Raw genomic sequence first — 23,544 nt, 5'->3', positions numbered from 1 at the left:
CATTAAAGCCCTGAGAAATCACACGCACACACACAAGCATTACATGCCGCTTTAGTTTCTTCCTGCCCAGTACATTCACAGCATATTGATTGACCCTGGGTTATATTATAGAATGTTAGCTGACAACATTCCTGCAATGGGGACTGAACCCCTAATCATATAATACCAAAGTGAATTTTGTAACCGCAACAGCCACACCTGCACCTTGATAATTGTCTTAATTAACATGTCTAATTTCCTTTACAGTTCATTCTGAATGTGTCACCTGTTTAGACTGTTACAGTGACAATAATCTGGTCATCAGTGGTTCTTCTGATTTAACCTGTCACATTACAAATATCAACAATGGCAAGGTAAGTTCTGTTTTCTTTACAAACTTTGTTTAATTCTTGTTTTCTTTTTCTACCTAAAAAAAAATATCATAGGCATAGATGTGGCTATGTGGTAAGAAGCTTGCTTCCTAACCACATGGTTCCGGGTTCAAAATCCCACTGTGAGGCACCTTGCACAAATGTCTTCTATATCCTTGGACTGACCAAAGCCTTATGAGTGGATTTGGTAGATGGCAACTGAACGAAGCCTGTCGTATATATGTATATATCTATGTGTGTGCCCTTGTGTTTATGCTTGTCTCCCGTCATTACTTGACAACTTGTGTTGGTGTGTTTATACAAGGAGCTGAGATACAAAAGAAAAGGGCTTGGTATCAGAGCAGGCTTTTGTTGTGCAAGAGGTTCATGGCTTACTGACATTTAGAGGGGAGAGTAAGAATGAATCAGTATTAGCTACAAAGTGATAAATAGTGGTGGAGTGTTATCTTAAAGTACAGAGTAAGCGTATGTGCATGGGTGGAGAAAAAGATGATGATCATCATCATTTAACGTCTGCTTTCCATGCTAGCATGGGTTGGACGATTTGACTGGAGACTGGCGAACCAGATGGCTGCACCAGACTCCAATCTGATCTGTCAGAGTTTCTACAGCTGGATGCCCTTCCTAATGCCAACCACTCTGAGAGTGTAGTGGATGCTTTTTACGTGCCACTGGCACAAGTGTCATAAAAATACTTGCTGTACAGGGTGTCCACAAAGTCTGGGTATCTGGAGTAAATAAAATCATAACGTAAACAATTAAATATAAGAAATAATAATTTCTTAAAGTATATGTTTATCCCCATGTACCCAGACTTTGTGGACACCCTGTATTTAGTTTTGTCCCTTTATGCTAAAGACAGTTTGCACTTTGCTCCTTGAAAAATCCAGTAAAATAAATATCAGACTAAACGGTCAAGTCAGCAGAATTTAATCATTGAAAAAAAAAAATCATTAAAGACAGTGTCCCTGCCTGGACATAGTACACTGACTAAAACCAATAAAAATTCTGGTAATAAAATGAGGAAAAATAATTTATATCAACAGATATTTTTGTCTTGAATGTAATGTGATATATTTTTGTTGAACAGGTTGTATCTTCTGTGATCTGTGATAACAATTCTAACAATACCAACATGGATAACTCGGTAGAATCAGTGGCTTTCTCCAAAACGTAAATACCAATCAATTCTGTTTATTGTCTTATGTTTGTCTCATTTTCTTTATTCACCATTCACACAGTATCTTTATTCTTTATTCACCACTCACACAGTCTCCCCTTACATTTGGTCAATACTATCTGTTGGTCCTTGGCTGCTTTTAGCAGTGTCCATTTCTCTTGCGATTATTTGTGCCAGGTTTCTGGTTTGGGGAGAACTTCCTTATTTCCTGCTACCAGTGTTAGAGGTACTGAAAAGCTTCAAAGGGGCTGCTGTTCCCTTTTTGACTAAATTGCAAATAAGAAAAAAAGGAAAAGAAAAAAAAAGGGGAGGCAACGTAAATGTAAAACTCTGGAGTTTTGTCTCTTGGATCAATGATTAATATTTTAAGCCCTAATTAATTAAACTGCGAAATTAAATTTCATGATTATTCCAGTAATGATGTTAAACATCTGCCAAAGAAATTAGAATTGGTGTTGTCTGTATGTCATGTTGCCTCAATGCTTTCTGTTTATGACAACGTTGATCCAAGACATTCATTCTCCTTTGTCTCCAACACATTGTTTCTCATGGGAGCAAATGTGGCTGGCAAGACCCATATGTGATCAGCAAATCCTGTGGCACTGAAGGCACTGAAAATGACCCCAGACAATGTCACAGGGGTTTGATGATGACGTCGTCGTCAATAAACTTTACTGTATCTCAACAAAAAATAATTTCAAACATGACATTTGTCAATGAAAGATAAATTGGTATATAAAACTGATTTGTGCAGTTAAGGGCAATGAAATTTCTAGGGGCTATATATCAGCTTTCCACAGTAAAAGGGTTAATGTGTTTGGAGAAGAGGCTTCACTCAGAGCTTTTTAAAGATTTGTTGATTGATACTAACACATTATACTAACAACATTTAGATGAGAACCGCCTGGTAAAAAGAGAGGAAGACCAAAAACAACATGGTGCAGATCGTTTAAAGAAGACATAGCAGTAATAAACAGAAAATAGGAAAACATCGAGAGAGCAGCTGCCAATAGAGATCAGTGGAAATTGTTGTCTGCCCATGCGCCACCAGACGCGGGATGGACTAACACATCAGCTTCAAAACGAATTGGTCTTTTGAAGCATAGAATAAATCACCAGCCCCTGTAATCCATGATCCCTTAAATTCAGGGCACCTTTTATGGCACTTAATGTTCCCTTTTTTTTTTATTGGTGTTTTATTCTGTGTACTGTGCATGTATTCCAACCTTCATAACTGTCTTTCTTTACTTTCTGCCCCCTCTTTTAACAGTTTGAGATGAGTTGTAGTGCACCTGAACACTGTATACAATAAGGTTACTAGAACAAGTAGAAAGATATATTATTCAACGCGTAAATACTGACAAAACAGCATATAATATAGGACAAAATCCTTTTTAGAGCAGAAAAGCTTGTCAGCAACCGTCCCTGTTCTAGAAAGGGTTTTATCCCATATTATATGCTGTTCTGTCAGTATTTATGCGTTGAAAAAATATATTTTTCTACTTGTTCTAACAATACATTTCAACGCTTCACTAACAAACTTATGTTTGTTTACATATTATGTAATAAGGTCAGTTTTTCCACGAGGACCTCAAAGTGTCTCCCCTGTTAGGAGTTTTAATTTGTTTAATTTTTATTGTTATGCTTTGTTTATAAGTGGAAAACCCATTGTATCGTCATGTTTTTGTCTTTTATGCTGTTGTATGTCCTTTAATGTTATTGCATGTGAGCCCTTGTGGCTAATGAAAGAATAAATTATTACCAAAGGCTGCAAACTTGCAGAACCGTTGGCACACTGAATAAAATGCTGCTCAGCATTTTGTCCAGCTTTACATTCTGAGTCCAAACTTTTTCAAGGTTGACTTTGCTGTTGATCCTTTCAAGGTTGATAGAATAAGTACCACTTAAGAACTGGTGTTGAATAATCAATTTATGTCCCCCCCCCCAAATTACTGGCCTTGTGCCAAAATTTGAAACCAATATTTATTTGTCTACTTTGGCTTGTAATGTTGTGTTGTGATAATTCTTTCCATTTTTGGTCTTGTAGACATCCTTGGGCTGCTGTTGGTACACTCGATGGAACCATATACTTGTGGGACGTCCAGGCTGGAAAACTAAGGAATAAATGGCAATTTGATGTGAGTTTCCATCAATTAATTATAAATATGTCATCATCATTTAACGTCTGTTGTCCATGCTGGCCTGGGTTGGACCATTTGACTGAGCTGTCACGCTGGAAGGCTGTGTCACGATTACTTCTGATTATTCTCGCTTCATCTAACCTTCTGCTTCTCTGTCAGTGATTCGTTTGGACCTTCGTGTACACTTATTATTTGCATTGCATGGTACTGAGTTTCTGCCAACTCTCTCTCTATGTATATATATCATCATCATCCTTGTTTAATCTCTGCTTTCCATGCTGGCATGGGTTGGACAGTTTGACTGAGGGCTGGCAAAGCAGAAGGCTGCATCAGGCTCCAATCTGATTTGGCAGAGTTTCTACGGCTGGATGCCCTTCCTAACGCCAACCACTCCGAGAGTGTAGTGGATGCTTTTATGTGCCACCGGCATGAGGGCCTGTCTGGCGGTACTGGCAATGGCCATGGCCATGCTCAAAATGGTGTTTTTACATGCCACCTGCACAAGTGCCAGTAAGGCGACGCAGGTAACGATCACGCTCAAATGGTGCTATTTATGTGCCACTGGCACGGAAACCAGACAGCTGCTCTGGCAATGATCACACTCGGACGGTGTTGTTAGCATTCCATTGGCACAGGTGCCAGTCATCAAATTTGGTTCAATCATGATTTCGATTCTGAGTTCAGATTCCACTGAGGTTGACTTTTGCATTTCATCCTTTCGGCGTCAATAAATTAAGTACCAGTGAAACACTGGAGGGATCAATGTAATCGACTATCCTGCTTTCCCAAAATTTCGGCCCTTGTGCCTTTAGTAGAAAGGATTATCATTGTAATAATATTAGGGTGACAAACTGACAGAAGTGTCAGCATGTCCATCAAAATGCTTAGTATTTCTTCTGGTATTTAAATCTCACCTGTTGAACACTGAGGGTCAATGTAATTTACTAAACCCCCTTCCTTAAAATTACTGGCCTTGTATCATAATTTAAAACCATTGTTATCAACACTAGCTGGCCCCGTGCCATCAAAAATGACAGCTAATTGTAGTATAAATAAAGACAAAATATATAAATGTGGATGGTAAATCAAAGTAATACACTTGTCAATGTTATCTGGTGGTTGTCTTTTGAGATGTGACATTGATCATCGTTTGTTACTGAAAGAATGCTAGTTCACATACTTCCCTTGTATACACACACACATGTACTCACACAGAGTTGAAACGCTGTTTGGTTTTCCTTTTCAGTGTTGAATGTTAACCATCCCACTTCTATTGCACACATATACAAACATTCACATACCTCCCTTTTACATATACTCACATAGAGTTGAAACGCTGTTTTGAATTTTTGCTTTTCACTGTAGAATTTCCATTACCTCTTCCTTTCTCATTTCATACTTTGTGACAGAGAAAAACACAAGAGTATTATTATATTATTAGTAGATTATATATTATGCAGTGCCTATATTGTCATATATATTATATAACCAGTATTGAGTGTATAGTTATGTAACACTAAGAGTGAATCAATCTAGCCCCATCAAAGCATCACCATGAACTTATCTTGTTCTGCAATTGTTAATCAATTCATAATATAACATTTATTGATTGCAGCCCTGATATTGTATTGATTACGTAGCAAAGTACTATGTTGCTGTCATATTATCATTGTCGTTTTTTTCATGCAACTGTTCTTACTTCAGGGATCTTTAGTGAAATTAAAATGGTTAGAGAACAGCCCACAGTTATTCACTGCAGGCCTTGATGGTATCATACGACTGTGGGATACCAGAGACGGTTTACTGAGTAAACAGTGGCATGGACACAGAGCTGCCATCATGGATTTTGAAATATCAAGGTAAAGAAATTTGGTAATTTTTTTTCAAAAATATTATCATTGTTGGTCTCCATCTGTGTTCAGGAAATGATAGAAATTTCTTCCTTTCCCTGTTTGTTCCTTCTCACTTCTTATGCTCTCATTATGTCCTATACTAGTCTGGTCAGGGTGTGCTTGCCCAAATGCAAGATAGGTGGGGAAAAAGGCCAGAAACCCCAATGGCAGAAATGCTATGGTAATGACTTAAAGATTGTTTCTAGAAACGTATGTTAAGTTTTCATATCTTAACCACCAGAACACTTTATTATTAGCATGGTCGATGCCAGTGCCACCTGGCTGTTTACAGACTCTACTAGAGACCCAATAGGGCCATATCGTGATGGTGTTAGCGATGACTAGAGGCCAACCAAAACCCTGTGAATAAACGTGTGTGTGTGTGGCCTCATCTTCAGATTGCATAATAGTTGTAAACAACCTTCCAATCTTCTGCAAAAATATGTCTGGCCAGAGGGGAAATATTACCTTGCCTGGAGACTGGTGAAGGTTGGCAACAGGAAGAGCATCTGGCCTGAGAAAATGTGCCTCAGCAGATTCCATCTGATGCGTGCAAGCATGAAAGAGTGGATGTTTAAACCAATGGTTCTCAACCATTTTTGTACCTGTGAATCCCTTTGTTTCCTATTTTGCTCGGATGGAACCCTGTAGCTATTTTGACTCCCGTTTTGCTGGGATGGACCCCCAGCTGTTTTAACTCCCATTTTGTTTGGATGGGCACTCATAGCTATTTCGATGTTTTAATAATCCTATCATATTTTTATAAGTAAATTTTATTAGGAATTGTGTTAAAAAAAAATTGAAATATTTTGTGTTTTATAGAAGTATAAACAATTTATCTTACATGGACCCCCAAAGGTTATATAGACCCTGGTTGAGAACCACCACTTTAAACATTGGTAATTACATATGAACTGTGTTTATAATTAACTGAGATTGTGTATCGTTTTTTTTTCTATTCTTTCAGTGATGGCTCCCTAATAGGAAGTGTATCTCAAGACAAAACAGCCAAGATTTTCTCTATGAATTCTTCCACTTAAAATTCCAATGACATTATTTGGTTTGAAATAGACACGAAACAAAAATAAGAAAAAAATAAAATAGGGAACAACCAAACAATTGCAAATAAGATGCAAAGATTAATTAAATGTTTACTATACAATCACACAGATACCATGTACAATGTAAATGTGTGTGTATAAAGAGAGAGATGTGCATGCTGGGCTTTCACACAACTTCCATCTACCAAATTCACTCAAGGTATTTGTTGGCTTGGGGTTATTATAGTAGAAGATGACATGCCCAAGATGCTGTGTAGTGTGATTGAACCCGAAGACTTGTGGTTTGCAAAGTGAACTTCATAACCACACAGCCATGCCTCCACACAAAAACCCCATTTCAAGCCTAGCTCTAAGATGCCGGTTCAGCAAAACAGCCATTTAGATTCAGGTTTGCAAAGTAAATAACATCCACAATGGAAAAGAAACAGTTTGTTTCTATTATGTGTTAGCTGTTCTGAACAATTAAACGAATATTAAAGCATAACCACATGCTATCAGCCTTTGTTCATCATCAAGCAGTGAGTGGCATGAGTGGCTTGTTAAATTTGTATGCGACACATTGACTCTTGAAAGAATGATTAAAAACACATGGAAAGTTACATGAATAAATTGTATCTTTATTTAAAAACCTTGAAACCTTCAGATGAAGTCTATAAAAAGAAACTTTTACAATGGCTAACAATATTTTTTCTTTCTTTTTTTTTCTTTGTTTACTTGGCTATTACATGTCTAAATCTGTAAGTCTAAGAAGATAGAATTATTGCATATAAGTGTGTGTCTGTATGTATCTATGTGTGTATATGTAAAATCTATGCATAATGTAAGATATCTATGAATAAATTGAAATAACAATCCTTATTGCTTTAAAATTTCTGAGTAACATTTTTATTGCTTGAATCAAGTCAATAATCAAGTCAATATATATGAGAAAAGACATTTGTAATGGATGAAGATAATTTTTTTTCTCCATAAAGTCTAATTTCACTTTTTAATTTTTTTTTTGTGCTAAGAACTTCGAAAAAAAAAAAGCATATATATATATATATATTTATATATATATATATATATATAGAGAGAGAGAGAGCAAGATGGAGTTTTAAATCAAATGCTCATTTTGTTAAAATTTTAAACTGACATTCTGCAAGAATTGACCAAATTTAATTTTTCACAAGCTAAATTTTAATAACAATGAATGATACCAGGAAAAAAAAAAAAAAATTCCCCAAAAAGGCAACAATGCCCAAAGTTAGTTGAAATATTATATGTCCAATTGTTGAAGTCCATATTTGCTAAGGAGGAGGAGAAATACAAAAGTGAAATCTCTCCTGATAGCAGTTGTTGAAAATCTACTTAGATGGGATGACTGAGAAGTACACTATTATTAGACAGTGAGCATGGAGTTAAAGCACCAAAATATAACAAAACAATTTTATGTTGAAGAAAAATACTTGCATAACAGCCATGGAATTAAACAAAAGGGTTTAAAAAAAAAAAAAAGGAAGATAGTATTGCATATTGATCCCCAATAGAAGTTTACAAAATGTCTTCGAAGCCATTGTTTAACCATTGGATTTCAGAAGAGAGAGAAAGAGACTAACAGTAATTAGAAAAAAAATAATTAATTTAGGATTTGCAAATAATTAACAGGAACTTTGCCACGATCGTGGCCTTTCTCAGCCATCACATAATCATCTCCCAAACTAGGAAGGCTATGAACAGTTATGAGCTGAAAAGAGAAAGAAAATGTGAGACAGTTAAAAAGAAACAAGTAAATTTAATCAGGCTAAAAGAATTTAACCTAATAACCTATAGTAATTATACATACATACATATCTATATATATATATATGCAATTAAAATATAATCTACGGTATTTTACTTATGAATACAGCTGAAAATATTTTAGTGATTTAAAGATTGGACTTAAAATAAACATTAAATCCTAATAAATGTGAAAAGGTGAAGCTGTGGTTTACTAATATATATTGAGCCAAGATCACCAATTAAAGTTAAGTCTAAGAAAAATTTGCACTTAGTGTAAGAGAATAAGTCTCTTGTTCTCATGTGTGGAAAACAAATCAATGTATAGGAACATGTACAGGAAATATGTTGAAGTTACAAAAATATTCAATATTTCATTCATTGATAAAAACTTAAATATATTTATGACTCTTTTTCTATGCATTATTAAAACATTTTTTAAAATTAATTTTTGTTAGAAGATAATTAACAACTGATAATTTAATAAACCCAGATATATTAAGTGGTAGAAATGTCTCTGCAAATGGCATTATCTTAAAAGCTGTCATAATCTTCAACTTCCCTTCAGTTACACAAATATTTTGATATTCTTAATCAGCATATGATATAAAAACAAAGTATTACTAATTGCCTACCTGCCATACCAATTTTTTTGAAAGCATATTGAGTATTTTTTTAATGTGCAAGCTACAGACAGCAAATGTAAATGTGAAACATGCTTAAACAAAAATAAACAAATAATAGATAACATCGAGTATGAATATGCTTTTGCTTTTTGCCTTTTGGGAAAGAGTTTGACTTGTTGAAAGATGTGAATAGTTGTGATTAGTTATGACATACGTGAAAAGAACAGAACTGGTTTAAATTTGACCAAGGACAAAATACACAAACAGTGAAAAGGAAACTGATCTACTTTGCTGTACACTTGGGTTTGTGATGAGTTCTGGGGACTTATATGCTGTGGAAACCAAGTTAAGTGACAGATTATAAACCCCACCCCATTGGGCTGTTGGTCCATTGTAGAGTTAACTTCTCAGCTGTTGCTACAATTCATTTGTGGCTGAATGGACTGGAGCAATGCAAAATGAAATGTTTTGCTATAAAACACAACACAATGCTAGGTCCAAGAATTGAAACCATGACCTTACGATCAAGAATGCAACCCCCCCTAACTACTGAGCTATACACTTTTATCTTAGTGCTATGCTTACACAAAAGGGAAAAAAAGGCCCAAAGAACTAACACTTTCTAAACTTAACTTAAATTATGCTGATATAAAATATTAAGACAGTATTTTTAATATATGTAAAATAGGAGAAAAGGAGTTTGGTGGTGGGGTGTTCCTGGTCAAATTTAAACCATGTCTGTATTTTTGAACAAATTGCATTTATGTAGAGATTTACCATTTTGGGAGTTAGTATTTTACAAATATGTTAACTCTTTCAACCTTAATGAACCTGCTAATTGTATCACTTAATTATGTTAGTACTTATATTCTGATGATATAATTACACAACTGTGAAACATTAGGCAAAATACATTATTAAAGTATTGGAATTATGGTGCTGAAATCTTAGTTTGAAGGATTAAATTTGTCATTCCCTTGGAGATACAAGTGTGTGTGTGGAGGGGGCTTCAATAGAACTATATTTACCAGTAATATACTGAGCACTGGACCATCGAGATACTCAAATCATTCACCATAAATGATATGCCTTTGCTTGGGTTAAGAGATTGTTATTACAGACATAATACCAAAATATTGGTTTCACATTTTGGCACAAGGCCATCAATTTCGGGGATGGGTGTAAGTTGATAATATTGACTCCAGTGATCAACTGGTACTCATTTTATTGTATCCGAAAAGGATGAAAGGCAAAGTCGACCACAGTGCAATTGTTACTCAGAATGTAAAGACAGACGAAATGCCACGAGGCATTTTGCCTGACACACTTACAATTCTGCCAGCTTACCACTTCATAGTACACAAAAATTACATTGGATGACATTCAGAACAGAATTGATCAGCTCATGTGGTTTTCAATTCAAACTACACCAAAAGTTTGAGAGCATTGGGCTTTCTGTTTGATGGCTCAGATGGTTTTAGCTTGTGATAAGGAAAGAACACAAGAATACTTGACTCTCAACAAGGACTTGTTTGTCTTTGCATCTTCGTGGCTCAAAGTGTGCACACTTATGTCTTTTAAAAGAGAGACTGAACAGAAAACTGTGTTTTCTTTTATAGTTTAGCCACAGATGTGCCTTTGTGAGTGCAACTGTGGCAGTGAGATGCAGGCACAAATGTATGGTCAGGGAGCTTGTTTCTCAACCATGTCATCTTGGGTTCAGTCCCTCTTCATGCAACTTTTTTTTATCCTTTACTTGATTCAGTCATTAGACTGTGGCCATGCTGGGGCACCACATGGAAGAATTTTTAGTCAAATGCACCAACCCCAGAACATTTCTTTTTAAGCCTGGTACTTATGTTATCAGTTTCTTTTGCTGAACCACTAAGTTATGGGGGACGTAAAAACACACCAATACCAGTAGTCATGCAGTAATGCTAAACACACACGCACACACGTATGTATAAAATCTGATTCTTTCAATTTCTGTCAGCTAAATCCACTCAACTCACAGAGCTTTGGTTGGCCCAAGGCTATAACAGAAGACACTTGCCCAAAGTGCCACACAGTCGGTAGGTTGGGGCCGGGGTGGGGGTGGGGGGGCAAGTCGGTCCAACCATGAAACCTTTGCAAACCAAAGCTTGGTGAGTGGATTTGGGAGATGAATACTGAAAGTAGCTTGTCTCATATGTGTGTGTGTGTGTGTGTGTGTGTGTGTGTGTGTGCGTGCAGGTATGTGACTGAATGTTTGTGTCTCCTTGTCTTAACATCACACAATAGTTGCAAGTATTTCAATCATATAAGCAATGTCATTATGGTGGTGGTGGTGGTGGCTCCGAAAGGGGTCTCAGGACCACTCCTTCCTAGAAAGTGAGGTTGGAGGTAAGCAGGGGCATGCTCCCCGTAAAAAAAATGCAGCTACGGAAAAGTCTCATGATAATAGCAAGTGAGTCGTTCATATTCAATATTCTGTGCAAACATGTTTGGACATGGGGAACTATGACCTTGCAAAAACAACACTACCCATGACTTTTGGAAACATTTTGTCATGTTCACAATTCCTGGAGGAAGGAATAAACGACTTGCATCCGTTGTTAGCAATCAGGACACTACCTCCTATATCCAGCACCTATACATAGGTGCTGGAGTGGCTGTGTGGTAAGTAGCTTGCTTACCTTACCAACCACATGGATCCAGGTTCAGTCTCACTGCGTGGCACCTTGTGGAAGTGTCTTCTACTATAGCCTCGGGCCGACCAAAGCCTTGTGAGTGGATTTGGTAGATGGAAACTGAAAGAAACCTGTCGTATATATATATATATATATATGTATGTATGTATGTACGTACGTATGTATGTGCGTGTTTGTCCTGCCCCCAACATCACTTGACAATCGATGCTGGTATGTTTATGTTCCCGTAACTTAGCGGTTCAGCAAAAGAGACCGATAGAATAAGTACTAAGCTTACAAAGACTAAATCGATGGGGGGGGGGATTTGCGTGACGGAAAGCGGTACTCCAGCATGGCCACAGTCAAACGACTGAAACAAGTAAAATAAAATAAAAGAATATATATATATAAAAACAAGAAGAGTATCTTGCAGTAGAGAGCCTGCTTCAATACTGTCCATCCAACCCATGCAAGCATGGAAAAGTGGATGTTAAAATCACACACACACACACACACACTCACTAACATTATATATATATATATGTGCATGCAGACACTCATGCATTAGTGACAGCAGTGATGAAGGCTGAAACAAGCTGTGTTGAATTCAATACCTAACATTAGTCTCAATCTCACCAAATTCAACATCATTTCCCATCCTTTTAAATGCAATAAATTCATTCATTAGTATTAGGCTAATGTTGATTCATTAAACTAAAAGCCTTATATGTATAATTAAGAAATTAAATTTAAAATACTTGAAAAGGTAAACAGCTCGGTGATTATTCCTAACACTAAGGTTGAAACAGTGCAATAATAATATTTCATTAGAAATATAATAAAACTAAATGTACCTTTGATAATGAGAATTATTAATGGTTTTGTTTGCAAATTTATCTTAATTGGTAATTTTTTTTTTTTTATTGGAGCAACGTTTCAATTAATATGCTCTCCTTATCACTTGTGTTTATAACAGAGGTTAGAATTTCTTCCCTTTTTTCTTGTGGTGGTGGTGATAGTGAAAACATGAATTTCTTTAAACCATCGTAACAAGAAATGGTATTTGATGTTAATCGAAGTATGTACGATTGATGCATGATTTTAAAATAAGATGAAAAAAAAAAAAAACACATTGCAAACCAAAAACTATCTCACGTTCAAAAATACAAAAATAAAAGAAAATAAACATTAAAAAAAAAAAAAAAAAAAAAAAAAAAAGAAAAGTTATACTGAGTATTTAATTAAAATTAAAAAAAGAAAATCACACACAACCATCACCAACCACAGATCAGAATTGAAACAAAAAGAAAGTTAGAAAAATGAAAACACAGAAAGCAGCACAACAGTCATTCCTATTTCAATATTTCTGAACATAGCAGCAGTGGGGTAAATAAAATCATACAAAAAAAAAAAAAAAAAAAAACAACATATTTGACAATGAAATAAATGTTAAGGTTTATAATATACCTCATCAGCTGTTAAAGAGATTTCTGTTAAATCTGCTGCTGCGTAATCATAAAGGACTCTGGCATATTTTTTTTCAACATTGGGAGATGGCGCAGTCACCTCAATGGCTGGAGGGGCTGATGGATTGGGGTAAAATGTGCTGAGACTAGCTAGTTGGGGCTGTGCACCAGCATTGGAATTGTTCCCCAGTTCTGTGGCTGATGGAGCAAAAATACTACGTGGTGCACAACTGATAAATGATGATAAGCTGCAAATGGACACAGGAAGAAGACTTCCGATTAGAAAGCATGAAGCCTTTGTCCTTCTAATCTGGACTACAATTTATAAGCAACATTAACACCGCTGAGATAGTCGAAGGAGTCCGCAGGACCATGTTATTAATGCATCGTCAGCAGTTAACTTGATGAGCAAGCATTTAAAGCTAGTTTACTAAGCGGCAAGTAAAAGCTTAGCTACATTAATCTAAGTTGTACCACACAAGCATGAAATTGTTTTTCTAGTTAGGAAATAATGAAAATAATGAGTAATAAGCTTTTTCGTTTTTTAATGAAGAAACAAAATGGTTAAAAAAAAAAGAAAAGAAAGAAAAGAGTGAGAGAGAGAGAGAGAGAAAAAGAAAAGAATTGAAAGGAATGAAACAGCAATTCTGAAAACCCAAAAGAGACACACATTTACACACAAACAGATATATGTAACTATAGTAGTTGCAGATTTGAGTTCTGATAGATTTATTTTGATGTTTTATACATTTTACAAAAGATGCAGATTGTGGCAAGAAACACTCGCACGTCAACTACAAAAAGACACTGTTAACCAACTTGGCTGTCTTCACTGGTGCTGCACAAATGGTTGAATAAAATATAACAAGCTTTTCTGCCAATATTTTATACACCCAATGGTGTGACATGAATGAAGCTAGTGCAGGTGGTAATAGTATTTTCATACAGCTAACATGAGAGTTTTTTTGCTACACTCTGTATTTTCAGATTTTACCAGAAATTGAATGCATTTTTTTTTGTATTATTTCTTGAGGTTGTTGAAACTGGGCTAAAGACACAGAACATATATAATAATAATAATAATAATAATAATAATAACAATGAAGTTTCAATAAAATGTTTGCATCTGCATTCTTTCTTTTTAATATTACTATTATTTTAATATTATGGTATAATTATAATATTAAATACAATATTATAATATTATATTAATATTAAAATATTAATATTTTAAAATGTAAATATTGCATAATTTCTTTGGAAAGACAATTTCTATTGCTGCAGGGACTGCTTTTGCTATCGGACATTAATAACTGATAATAGATTAAGGTAAGATTACAGAGGTTGTGTGTGTGTGTGTGTGGGGGGGGGGACAGGAATGAAACAATAAATATTATTCAACCAATACAAAACAAGTAAACAAACTAGTAGTACTTTTAGTTAGTAATAGTTAAATCAGTTCCACATTTTTGAATTACACACAAAAAAAAAAAACAAAAACAAAAACAAAAATCAGACTCGGTTTTTGTTATTCAAAACATATAATAACGAGGAGACAGATAGAAGGGTCATTGTTTATCTTAAAACAGGAATCCTTTAAAAAGTTTTGGTTATAAGCTATAACAGAAGTTAAAGGTTGAAAAAAAAAAAAAAAATTCTAAATTTTCAATGAAACAGTAAATAATTGTTCGAGTGACCAAACCATGAATGATTAGTGTATTGTACAGGATTTGAAACACTTTTGGAAAGCAAACAGACTGAGCAACTAACAAGATAAGGTTCTATTTCATACTCCAAATATTAAACAAAAAGAATGACCTTTAGATCTCATACTAAGCCAGAGAACAAAATCTTGGTGATTAAAAACCACTAAACGACTGGATGTTAGCTAAATTTTTCATACTGTTTACAAAAAGATGAATAAAACTTCCTAATTTACTATAATGTCTAATTCTATTATGTTTCAAAATATTTTACACATTCATGAATTATTTATGTCAGTATATTTGGAGGTAAAATCTTTCGTAGAAGAATCAATAAAATAATATTTTGAATATTATAATAAAACATTGGGAAGATTCAAAGGTGAAGTTAATTGGATATAACAATGTAATAATAATGAGAAAGAGAGAGAGATGGGCAATGAAAGAAGAGATCTGAGAAAAAGGATATAAATTTTATTACTGTATAAAATATTGTATGGTGTGGAGTGTCTTTTTTTTATTTTTCATTGAAAGACAAATTTATGAGGAGATGAAATGTTCAGATTTAGATTTCAAAGAATGAAATGACATGGTATTTCATAAACTTTGGGAAGTTTCACACATAAAGAGGATTATTGTTTAATGAATGCTTAATAAGGATAATGGTCTGTGGTAGAATGATTTGTTGAGATGACGACAATTAAATCATTAACTGTAATCACGAACCCAATTACAGTCAAACAATTATCTGAACATCAATTAACCAAACAAGATCCCATAGTTTCATGACTATTTAACCAGCCGTAATATGTGTAAACTGAATGTTAAAATAATACCAGTGCTATCATTTTCTCTTTTGTTGACAATAATGAAAAGTGAATTCAAATAAAAGAAGAAGATGAGAAACACCACACCGAAGGTGTTTAGTGAAGCTGGTGCAGTGATTGCATCTTTTGTCTGCAGTTATCAAAAGTACTCTGTGTCAGTCAGGTTATTTTATCGCCGTCATTCACTTTAAAAATGTTAAAATAGTTTTAACACACAAAAATGACTGACAGGCCAAGGGATTTAAAAGCATGGCAGAATCACATGATGTCTATTCACTCTGTATGACTTTTGTATGAATGAATGCTATCTGCTACAAAAAAAAAAAAAAATTTTAAAATCAATTTTGTTACTGTTAGCATGTCTGTGAAGAAGAAGAAGCAAATACCATTGACAATCAAACAAGAACAAAAGACATCAAAGACTGCACATGAAAATTATATTGAAAAACTCATACAAACACTGTAAACAAGTATGTCCTTTTTTCTTTTTTTTTTACATAATTATATTTCATATGGTTGCCTTATTTTGAAGATCAGATCAGATGAGTAATCCAAACAACCTGTGACCCAAACTAAATCCTTCCTGTTTGAGACTTCTTTGGATAAATCATAGGCAGAGACATGGCTGTGTGATAAGCAGCTTGCTTCCTAATCACAGTTTTGAATTCCTTGTTGAAAATAATTAACAATAAACATAACCATTTTGAGGGTCAAAAGCATTAGAAAGAGAGGAAATTCTCATGTGATAATATGACAAAAGTAAGCAAAATGGTTATTTGCAAATGAGTAGGACATGGTAGCAAGTGTCATTCTTTCACTAATTGTTTTAAGTGCCTGAGTAGTCACAAGCAAACACAAACAGTGTCTTGGCTCTACTAACCTCGATCCGGTGAAACATCAAGGATGTAGCAAGTACTAAGGGAGAGAGAGAGAGAGTTGAACCTGCTCAGCCAGTCCTCATTTTGCAGCTGAAGAGACTGAGCAACATGAAATGATATACCTGGCTTGAAATCTCAATGCACTGCCAGTTCCAGGAATTGAACCCACAACCTTATTGTGAGGTCAATACCTAAACCACTAGACCACAAGCTTTCGTAATTGATAAAATGCATTTTTGATAATTAAGATAAATAAAGATATGAAACAATGTATAAATATCTATAGAAGCAGAAGAAAAAAAAATACAAAATGTAAATCATTTATAATGATGCAGAAAGGATTAATGAGAATGAAATAAATAAGGAAACAAATGATTCCAATGTGAACATATTTCTATAAAATCACCAGAAACCTATTCAGGTATCCTAGGTAAAGATATCAAAGGAAGAAGATAGAGTAAAGAAGAGATGATTATCCAAATAATAATTAACTAATATGCTATATTATCTAAGTGATGGACATGATTATAATGACTATATTGAAATTGTTTTGTTAATATTGATAACTGGATCAAATAAGAATTTTGTAGTCAGTGATCAGGGTTTCTTTGACATTTTTATCCTACTTCCAAATTATTTTGTAAACATGCAACCTTAGTCTACTGTTGACCATTCATGAATTTAAAAAAACAAACAAACAAATAGGTTGTCTCTGATCTAAACTAGAAGCAAATTCATGACTAACAAAGGTTTCCGCATTTCTAATCATTTTATTGAAGAAAAGCTATACGCACTGATTGTATTGACATAATTGGGGAAAAAAAACAGAAAAAAACAAAAAACAACACTAACGAAGCTTTTGAATTCAACTAAATTCAACAAAAAGTCCAGTGAATTGCTGTTGTATTGCACTTAAAAAGAAAGCCTTTGAAAGATCAACAATCAACCCCACGACTCACATCATTTTCCTGATACTGTTAACATACCTAACAAAATCTGCAGAGATGGAGATATTTTTAGTAGTAATACATGTCTGTAGTGTTACATAAGATATAATCATACACAAGCTAGAAGTTTATCTATTATATCTGTGAGAAGCAGATTCTTCTACTTTGAACATTTTCATTGACTGAACTGATAAAGATAAATGCAAATATCTTCTGATACACAAGGGAATTTTAAAACCCCGAGTTCAGCTCTGGTTTTTATGACGTTAAATGGATAAGCAATGTCAGATTATCTTCCTAAGAAGGATCTGGAATGCTACATTAACTGAAATGAAATAGATTTAGGTGTACTGCTACAATATTTAAAATACTGGCACTGATTCTGAATTTATTTTGAATCTTGGGCCATTTTGTGTCTGCACCAAAATCTAATTTATCAACTGAAGGTTTAACCCTTTAGCTTTCAAACTAGCCATATCCAGCCAAAATATTTAACCTGCTTTATATTGAAACTGACCAGATCTGGCCTCTCACCTCAACCCTACAATGTCATTCTAAAACTAAACAATCACATCATCAAAATCTCTATCCTACAAGATAATGCATGATTAATTCAAAACAATATAGATAAACAACCATTACATTTGACAGAATAATCTGAATACAAAAGGGTTTAATGATCAGCAGCTTGTCACCAATGCCATACTGTAGCTCTAGACTGGGTATTTTACAGTCAACGGTTGAGCTCACCTTGCTGTGTATAAGTGTCTTACAATCAACAAAAGGCTCTGTTTAGCTGATATTGTACAAGAGAGCTTACTTATAACATTGCAGTAGGCATGAGGATGTCATTTGAATGTATCTATCCATGCAGACATAAGCTTTCAAACAGAGGATTTAACAACTTATTGACTATTACTGACTTTAAGGGTAAATGAAAAAAAAAATAATACAATATACCATATTGTTATAATATGTAATATACAATGTAATGGAGTGAATTGAACTCATTATATTTTCACCATTGTAAAATTAGTATATGCTGAGAGAGAAATCATTTGGAAGGCTCTTGTGATCTGTTTCGAAAAATTCAACATTATGTATTTAATATTCTGAGTTGATGGAAGTGGTCTTCAAATGAAGGTCTTTTTTTTACTGATAGATATAAAGTTTCTCCATTTGATATATAAATACGGTCTACTACATTATATTAAACACTCTCTACAAAACAAAAGCTATTGCTGTGTGTGTGTGTGTGTGTGTGTTTGTAAATAGAATTGTAACTAACATTAAAAACAGATGAGTATTTCCAAGAGAGAAAGAAATAGTCTTTAAAGAGCCACTTTAAATACTAAATACACAAACTTCACCCAACACCTACCATCATTCTGTCTCTCTCTCATGGACCATTTGCATTGCTGCTTATCATCTACACTTGTCTTTATGTCATCATCCATCCTCACCTTTGTGCACCTGTTATTGCCAACCACTTCCCTCCCTTACTCCACTCCAAATAACCTTGCTTTTTCTATTACATTCTTGCTCCTTTCACACACTCATTCTGGTCTCTCAAATGTCATCTCTCTCTCTCTCTCTCCTATTCCCTTCCTAGGTCACCAGAGTAAATGTACAAATCCTAATTTATACTCAAACTCTTGCCCCTCCTCTCAGCTACCTATTTTCGGCCTTTCTGCCAATGCTCCTTTCACTATTTCACCCCATGATCTACACATCTAAATATACCAGGCACCCTCATCCACTTCCCTCCTGTAATCCTTCTACAGGTCAAGACAAGGTCGACAGTGCTGGCGCTATGAGAAAATACACCCAGTTCTGTGTAAAGTGGTTGGCAATGGGGGGACGGAAAGTAGCATGGGTCTATGGCGTCAGTTGCTCTCAATGATAAATAGGATGGATCATAATGACCCAACCAAACCCTGTCAGCAGAGAAAGCAGGCATAAAGTGATTATGATGAGTCACAAAGTTAATTTTTGTTGCTAAGGAATGCTATATTCAATTGAATATCCATTGTGGTATAAGAACTTATTTTATCAAGTCTCAAGAGAAATAAAAAAAAACAAAGAAAAAGTGTAAAACGATGGACCTAAATGCTATAAGGCTTTATGGTGTCCTAATACATGTCTTTAACAGTGAAATATAAATATTTACATAATATATAAGCATAATGAGATCATTGTTTATAATGCACAGGCGCACTACAACTCATTGAAAATGGGTAAAAGGGGGACAGGAAGTCAGGTAAAAAAAAGGGCAGCAATGATAGCCAAAAATACATGCATAAAACAAAACAAAATATATTGAGTTTGAAGGACAATATGGAACCAATACATGAAGGTTAATCAATAAAATGATCATTCAACTTTATTTAAAGCTGTATTGCTTTTTTTGTGTGTGTATGTTTTACTGAAAAAATATCAAAATAAATTTAACATGAACTGACAAAATGATGCATACACACATGCATGCATACGCAAATGTGTGCATGCACACGCAAATGTGTGCATGCACACAGGTACACAGAGAGAGACTAAAACATGAGAAATACTGAAATGAATTCAAATAAATTTAACTTGAAATAGAGAAAGCAACTGAAACATAATAAATTCCGCAAGAACATTATATTTAATAAGAGAAAAGAAAAATAAGGAAATGTGGCATTTATTAAAATTAAAAATAGTTAAATGCAAGACCGTTTTGAAATTTAAGAGACTACAAGAATCTACAACTAATTTATACCAAACACAGTGCTTAGAAGCAGTAATGCCATACTGTTTGTTGCAGCTATATTAATGATAGACTCCAATCTCTCAACTAATAGGAGTTCAGAGAGAGAAAGAGTGAAATACAAAGACAATGCTGCTTTCGTTGTTATGGTGCATAATAATGACAGAAGCAGACTAGTGAAGGCAGCATTCTAATGAGGTGTAGTGATAACTGTGGTTTGGAAATAGATATTCTAATGGGTAGATTGTGTGGCTACAGTTAAAGACAATAATCCAGTGGTTGTTGCATGAAATATGTAGTAAAGAAATATATTTTGTTTGAAAATTAAAACAAAAAATTGTAACCAAATAATATTTATGTTTGGCTGTTTACGGACAAAGGTTTAAACTGGAGGGGAAAGAATTTAATTTGATTGATTCTGAATTGTATTTGCTCTTAATTCAATGAAAAGTAAAGAAGCATGAAGTTGAGAATGTTAACCATGAATTCTACAGAGAGATATTTGGAGTCATTCATACAGCTTCTTTAACCGTTTAGCATTCAGGTTACTCTAATCAAATGTAATGCTTATTCATTCACATTGTTTTGAATTAATTATGCTTTATCGAATAGCTTTGAGATTTCAAAGGTATGATTGTTCAGTTTTAGAATGGCATTGTCAGGTAGGTGTGGGAGGCCAGATCTGGCTGGTTTGAACACAAAAGTGATAGAATATTTGGCCTGATATAGCTGATTGAAATGCAACTGATTTCAGTCAGTGGACCACGACTATGCTGGAGCACTGCTTTCAATTGTTTATATCAACCCCAGTATATCACCTGGTACTTATTTCTGCCGCATCAACTCTAGTACGTTCTCAATATTTATTTTATAGGCTTCATTCAGAGAAAGTTTAAGCCACCATGGGTGTAATTGGAGAGGAATGAAATACAAGAAATTTTTAGTTTCCTCACACAATTTCTTCCATTCTACACACACACACATGCGCGCACACATACACACAATTACTGGCTTCTGCACAGTTCTCCATCAAGTTAGTCTCTTTTAGAAAGCTTTGGCCAACTTGAGCTTATGGTGCTGTGCAGTGAGACTGAATCTAGAAACGCTTGACCACAGAGTGAATTTCATAACCACATATTCACATATACAAACCACTGCAAATATCTAACCACACAGCTCATCACATACAGACATACATACATACATATGCACATACATATATAAATAAATAAATATATCAATAAATAAATAAATAAACAAACAAACACAAATTAACATTAAAATAAAATATATTTTCATCTGCAAATTGTTATTCTTGCATACATGTATGTAAGTGTGTGTGTGTGTGTATGTATGTTATAATATAAATAAGTTGTTAGATTGTCAATTGTATTTCTCTAATTTATTGTTCGTATTTTGTATTTATACCCATATTTCTGTGGCATTCAACCGACGTACCAGTGAATTGGATGTTTTACACCCCACTGAAGGAATTTTTTCTTTCTTTTGTGACAGTACATTATATACAAATGTGTGTGTGTGTGTGTGTGTGTGTGTTTAGTACGCACTTGTTATAAGGATGGAGAGTCTGCTTATAATTATAAGGTTAGTAAACAGGATTGTTTCCTCATGCCTAAAGCTTAAATGTGGTCGGCACAAGCCAACCGTACTTATTAGTGAATCTCATCAACCAGTAGAGCTGTCCACCATCAGTTACTGAATTACTGAATGCATGAGCTTAGTAGGTGTCTTGTTTTGTTGAATAAAACATCACATTAGAATATCCTAAATATTATAACATATTACAGTTTATTATGAAAGAATAATTATTCGTAATAATGACAAAGAAGCAAAAATAAAAAAAACAAAAACGTTTTTCCACACATGAGAGAAAAAGAAATCTAGAGCTACAGCTAAAAGCCAATACATATTGTTTTGTTTTTTTAACTTCACCTGTATAAACACAGAATATATGATACATCATATCTACAATCATTGCTAAAACTTGCCAGCATACTGGCATAGAAAAAAAAGTTTATTAATAGATAAAAATAGAAAAATAAATAAATAAGTATAACACAAAAAATAGAAATAAACTACTTTGATATGAAAAAATAATTTTTGCATCTTAATTATGTCACATGCTCTCTAGTAGATTGTTTCAAAACAAATGGTAATGTTCTCAATAAGAATAATAGACATTAAAAAAAACAAAGATGTTATCACTAAAAAGCTCTAAATTGGATGACTATAATTTGAGTAAGAGAGTGCAAGTGGAGAAGAGAGAGTGAATAGGAATAGGAAAAAGTGTGTGAGAGAGAGCACGAGAGTGGAAGAAAGAGAGATGGGGAGGGGGAGAGAGGGAGAGAAAGAGAGTGAAGTGGGGCAGGGACAATGTGTGTGTATTTAAGTAGAAATTTCAAGTTTATTAACACAACCACCTTTACTACTTGTGCGTTAATTTTAATTCCCAAAATCCACATTTTAGATTGAAAACTATAAGCTACATTTGCATGCACGCACACGCGCACACACACACCCACCCACACACCCACACACCCACACACACCATTTAGAATCTAGGTGAACAAAGAACTGAACATTGAGAATAAAGCAAAAAGTTAAATAGAAGTTAAGTGAAGACTTTGAACACTACTTGGACTACGGAAGTGCTTCTTTAAGACATGTTTGTTATGGTTTCTTTGTAATATTTCCATTAACGACAGATCTATGACCATCTTCCAGAAAATCAATGACTGATTGAACATTTTTACTATCAAGTGCATACAATAAAGAAACACGTCATAGCAGGGGACCTTTGAAATCCAGCAAAAGATTAAAAAGAAAATTTTCGTAAGCACAGAGCTTTTAAAGATGATGTCAGGCCTCAGTATTTGAAATCTTGCAAAAGAAATCGGCTGGAAATCTATGAAGGCACTGCCACTATATCAAATATGATTACACAGAGAAATTTAGAGCATAATTCAGAATTTGGCAAGCAATTTCTTCTAATGTCTTTTATGTAGCTTATGTTTCATAATTAGAAAACATAACAAATGTAAAAAGTACTGTTACTCTAATATCATGAAATAAATAAAACTGATTCATTTCAAATGTCACATTCAGAGGTAGTGATAGCTTCAAGAGCTAAACTACACATATGTCCCTACACATCTATATATATATATATAATATATATATATATATATATATATATATATATTAGACAGAAACATAGAGTGACTGTGACTTCAGAGTTTCACCAAGAACAGCTTG

The 23,544-nt window shown here is 34.2% G+C and overlaps 2 protein-coding genes across 5 annotated transcripts in view; one reads left to right on the top strand and one right to left on the bottom strand.

Annotated features, from left to right (window-relative positions):
- The window catches only part of LOC106869461 (angio-associated migratory cell protein), a 30,452-nt gene extending 22,953 nt beyond the window's left edge, over positions 1-7,499 (top strand). The window contains exons 7-11 of the mRNA XM_014915213.2: positions 247-353; positions 1,462-1,544; positions 3,599-3,689; positions 5,397-5,551; positions 6,552-7,499. Coding sequence (XP_014770699.1) covers positions 247-353; positions 1,462-1,544; positions 3,599-3,689; positions 5,397-5,551; positions 6,552-6,624 — 509 coding nt within the window. The 3' untranslated portion in view covers positions 6,625-7,499. The remainder of the gene's footprint in view (positions 1-246; positions 354-1,461; positions 1,545-3,598; positions 3,690-5,396; positions 5,552-6,551) is intronic.
- Positions 7,242-23,544, bottom strand: part of LOC106869469 (endophilin-B1) — a 164,395-nt gene continuing 148,092 nt past the window's right edge. For all 4 annotated transcript variants that reach the window (XM_052965627.1, XM_052965629.1, XM_052965628.1 and 1 more), the window contains 2 exons: positions 13,169-13,415; positions 7,242-8,371 (listed from right to left, as the gene is read on the bottom strand). In XM_052965627.1, coding sequence (XP_052821587.1) covers positions 8,264-8,371; positions 13,169-13,415 — 355 coding nt within the window. In that variant the 3' untranslated portion in view covers positions 7,242-8,263. The remainder of the gene's footprint in view (positions 8,372-13,168; positions 13,416-23,544) is intronic.

This window comes from Octopus bimaculoides, chromosome 2 (genome assembly GCF_001194135.2).
Source record: "Octopus bimaculoides isolate UCB-OBI-ISO-001 chromosome 2, ASM119413v2, whole genome shotgun sequence".
NCBI classification, from domain to species: Eukaryota; Metazoa; Mollusca; class Cephalopoda; order Octopoda; family Octopodidae; genus Octopus; species Octopus bimaculoides.
The sequence above is the reverse complement of the archived record's forward strand: the minus strand, read 5'-3'. Positions and strand labels throughout refer to the sequence as shown.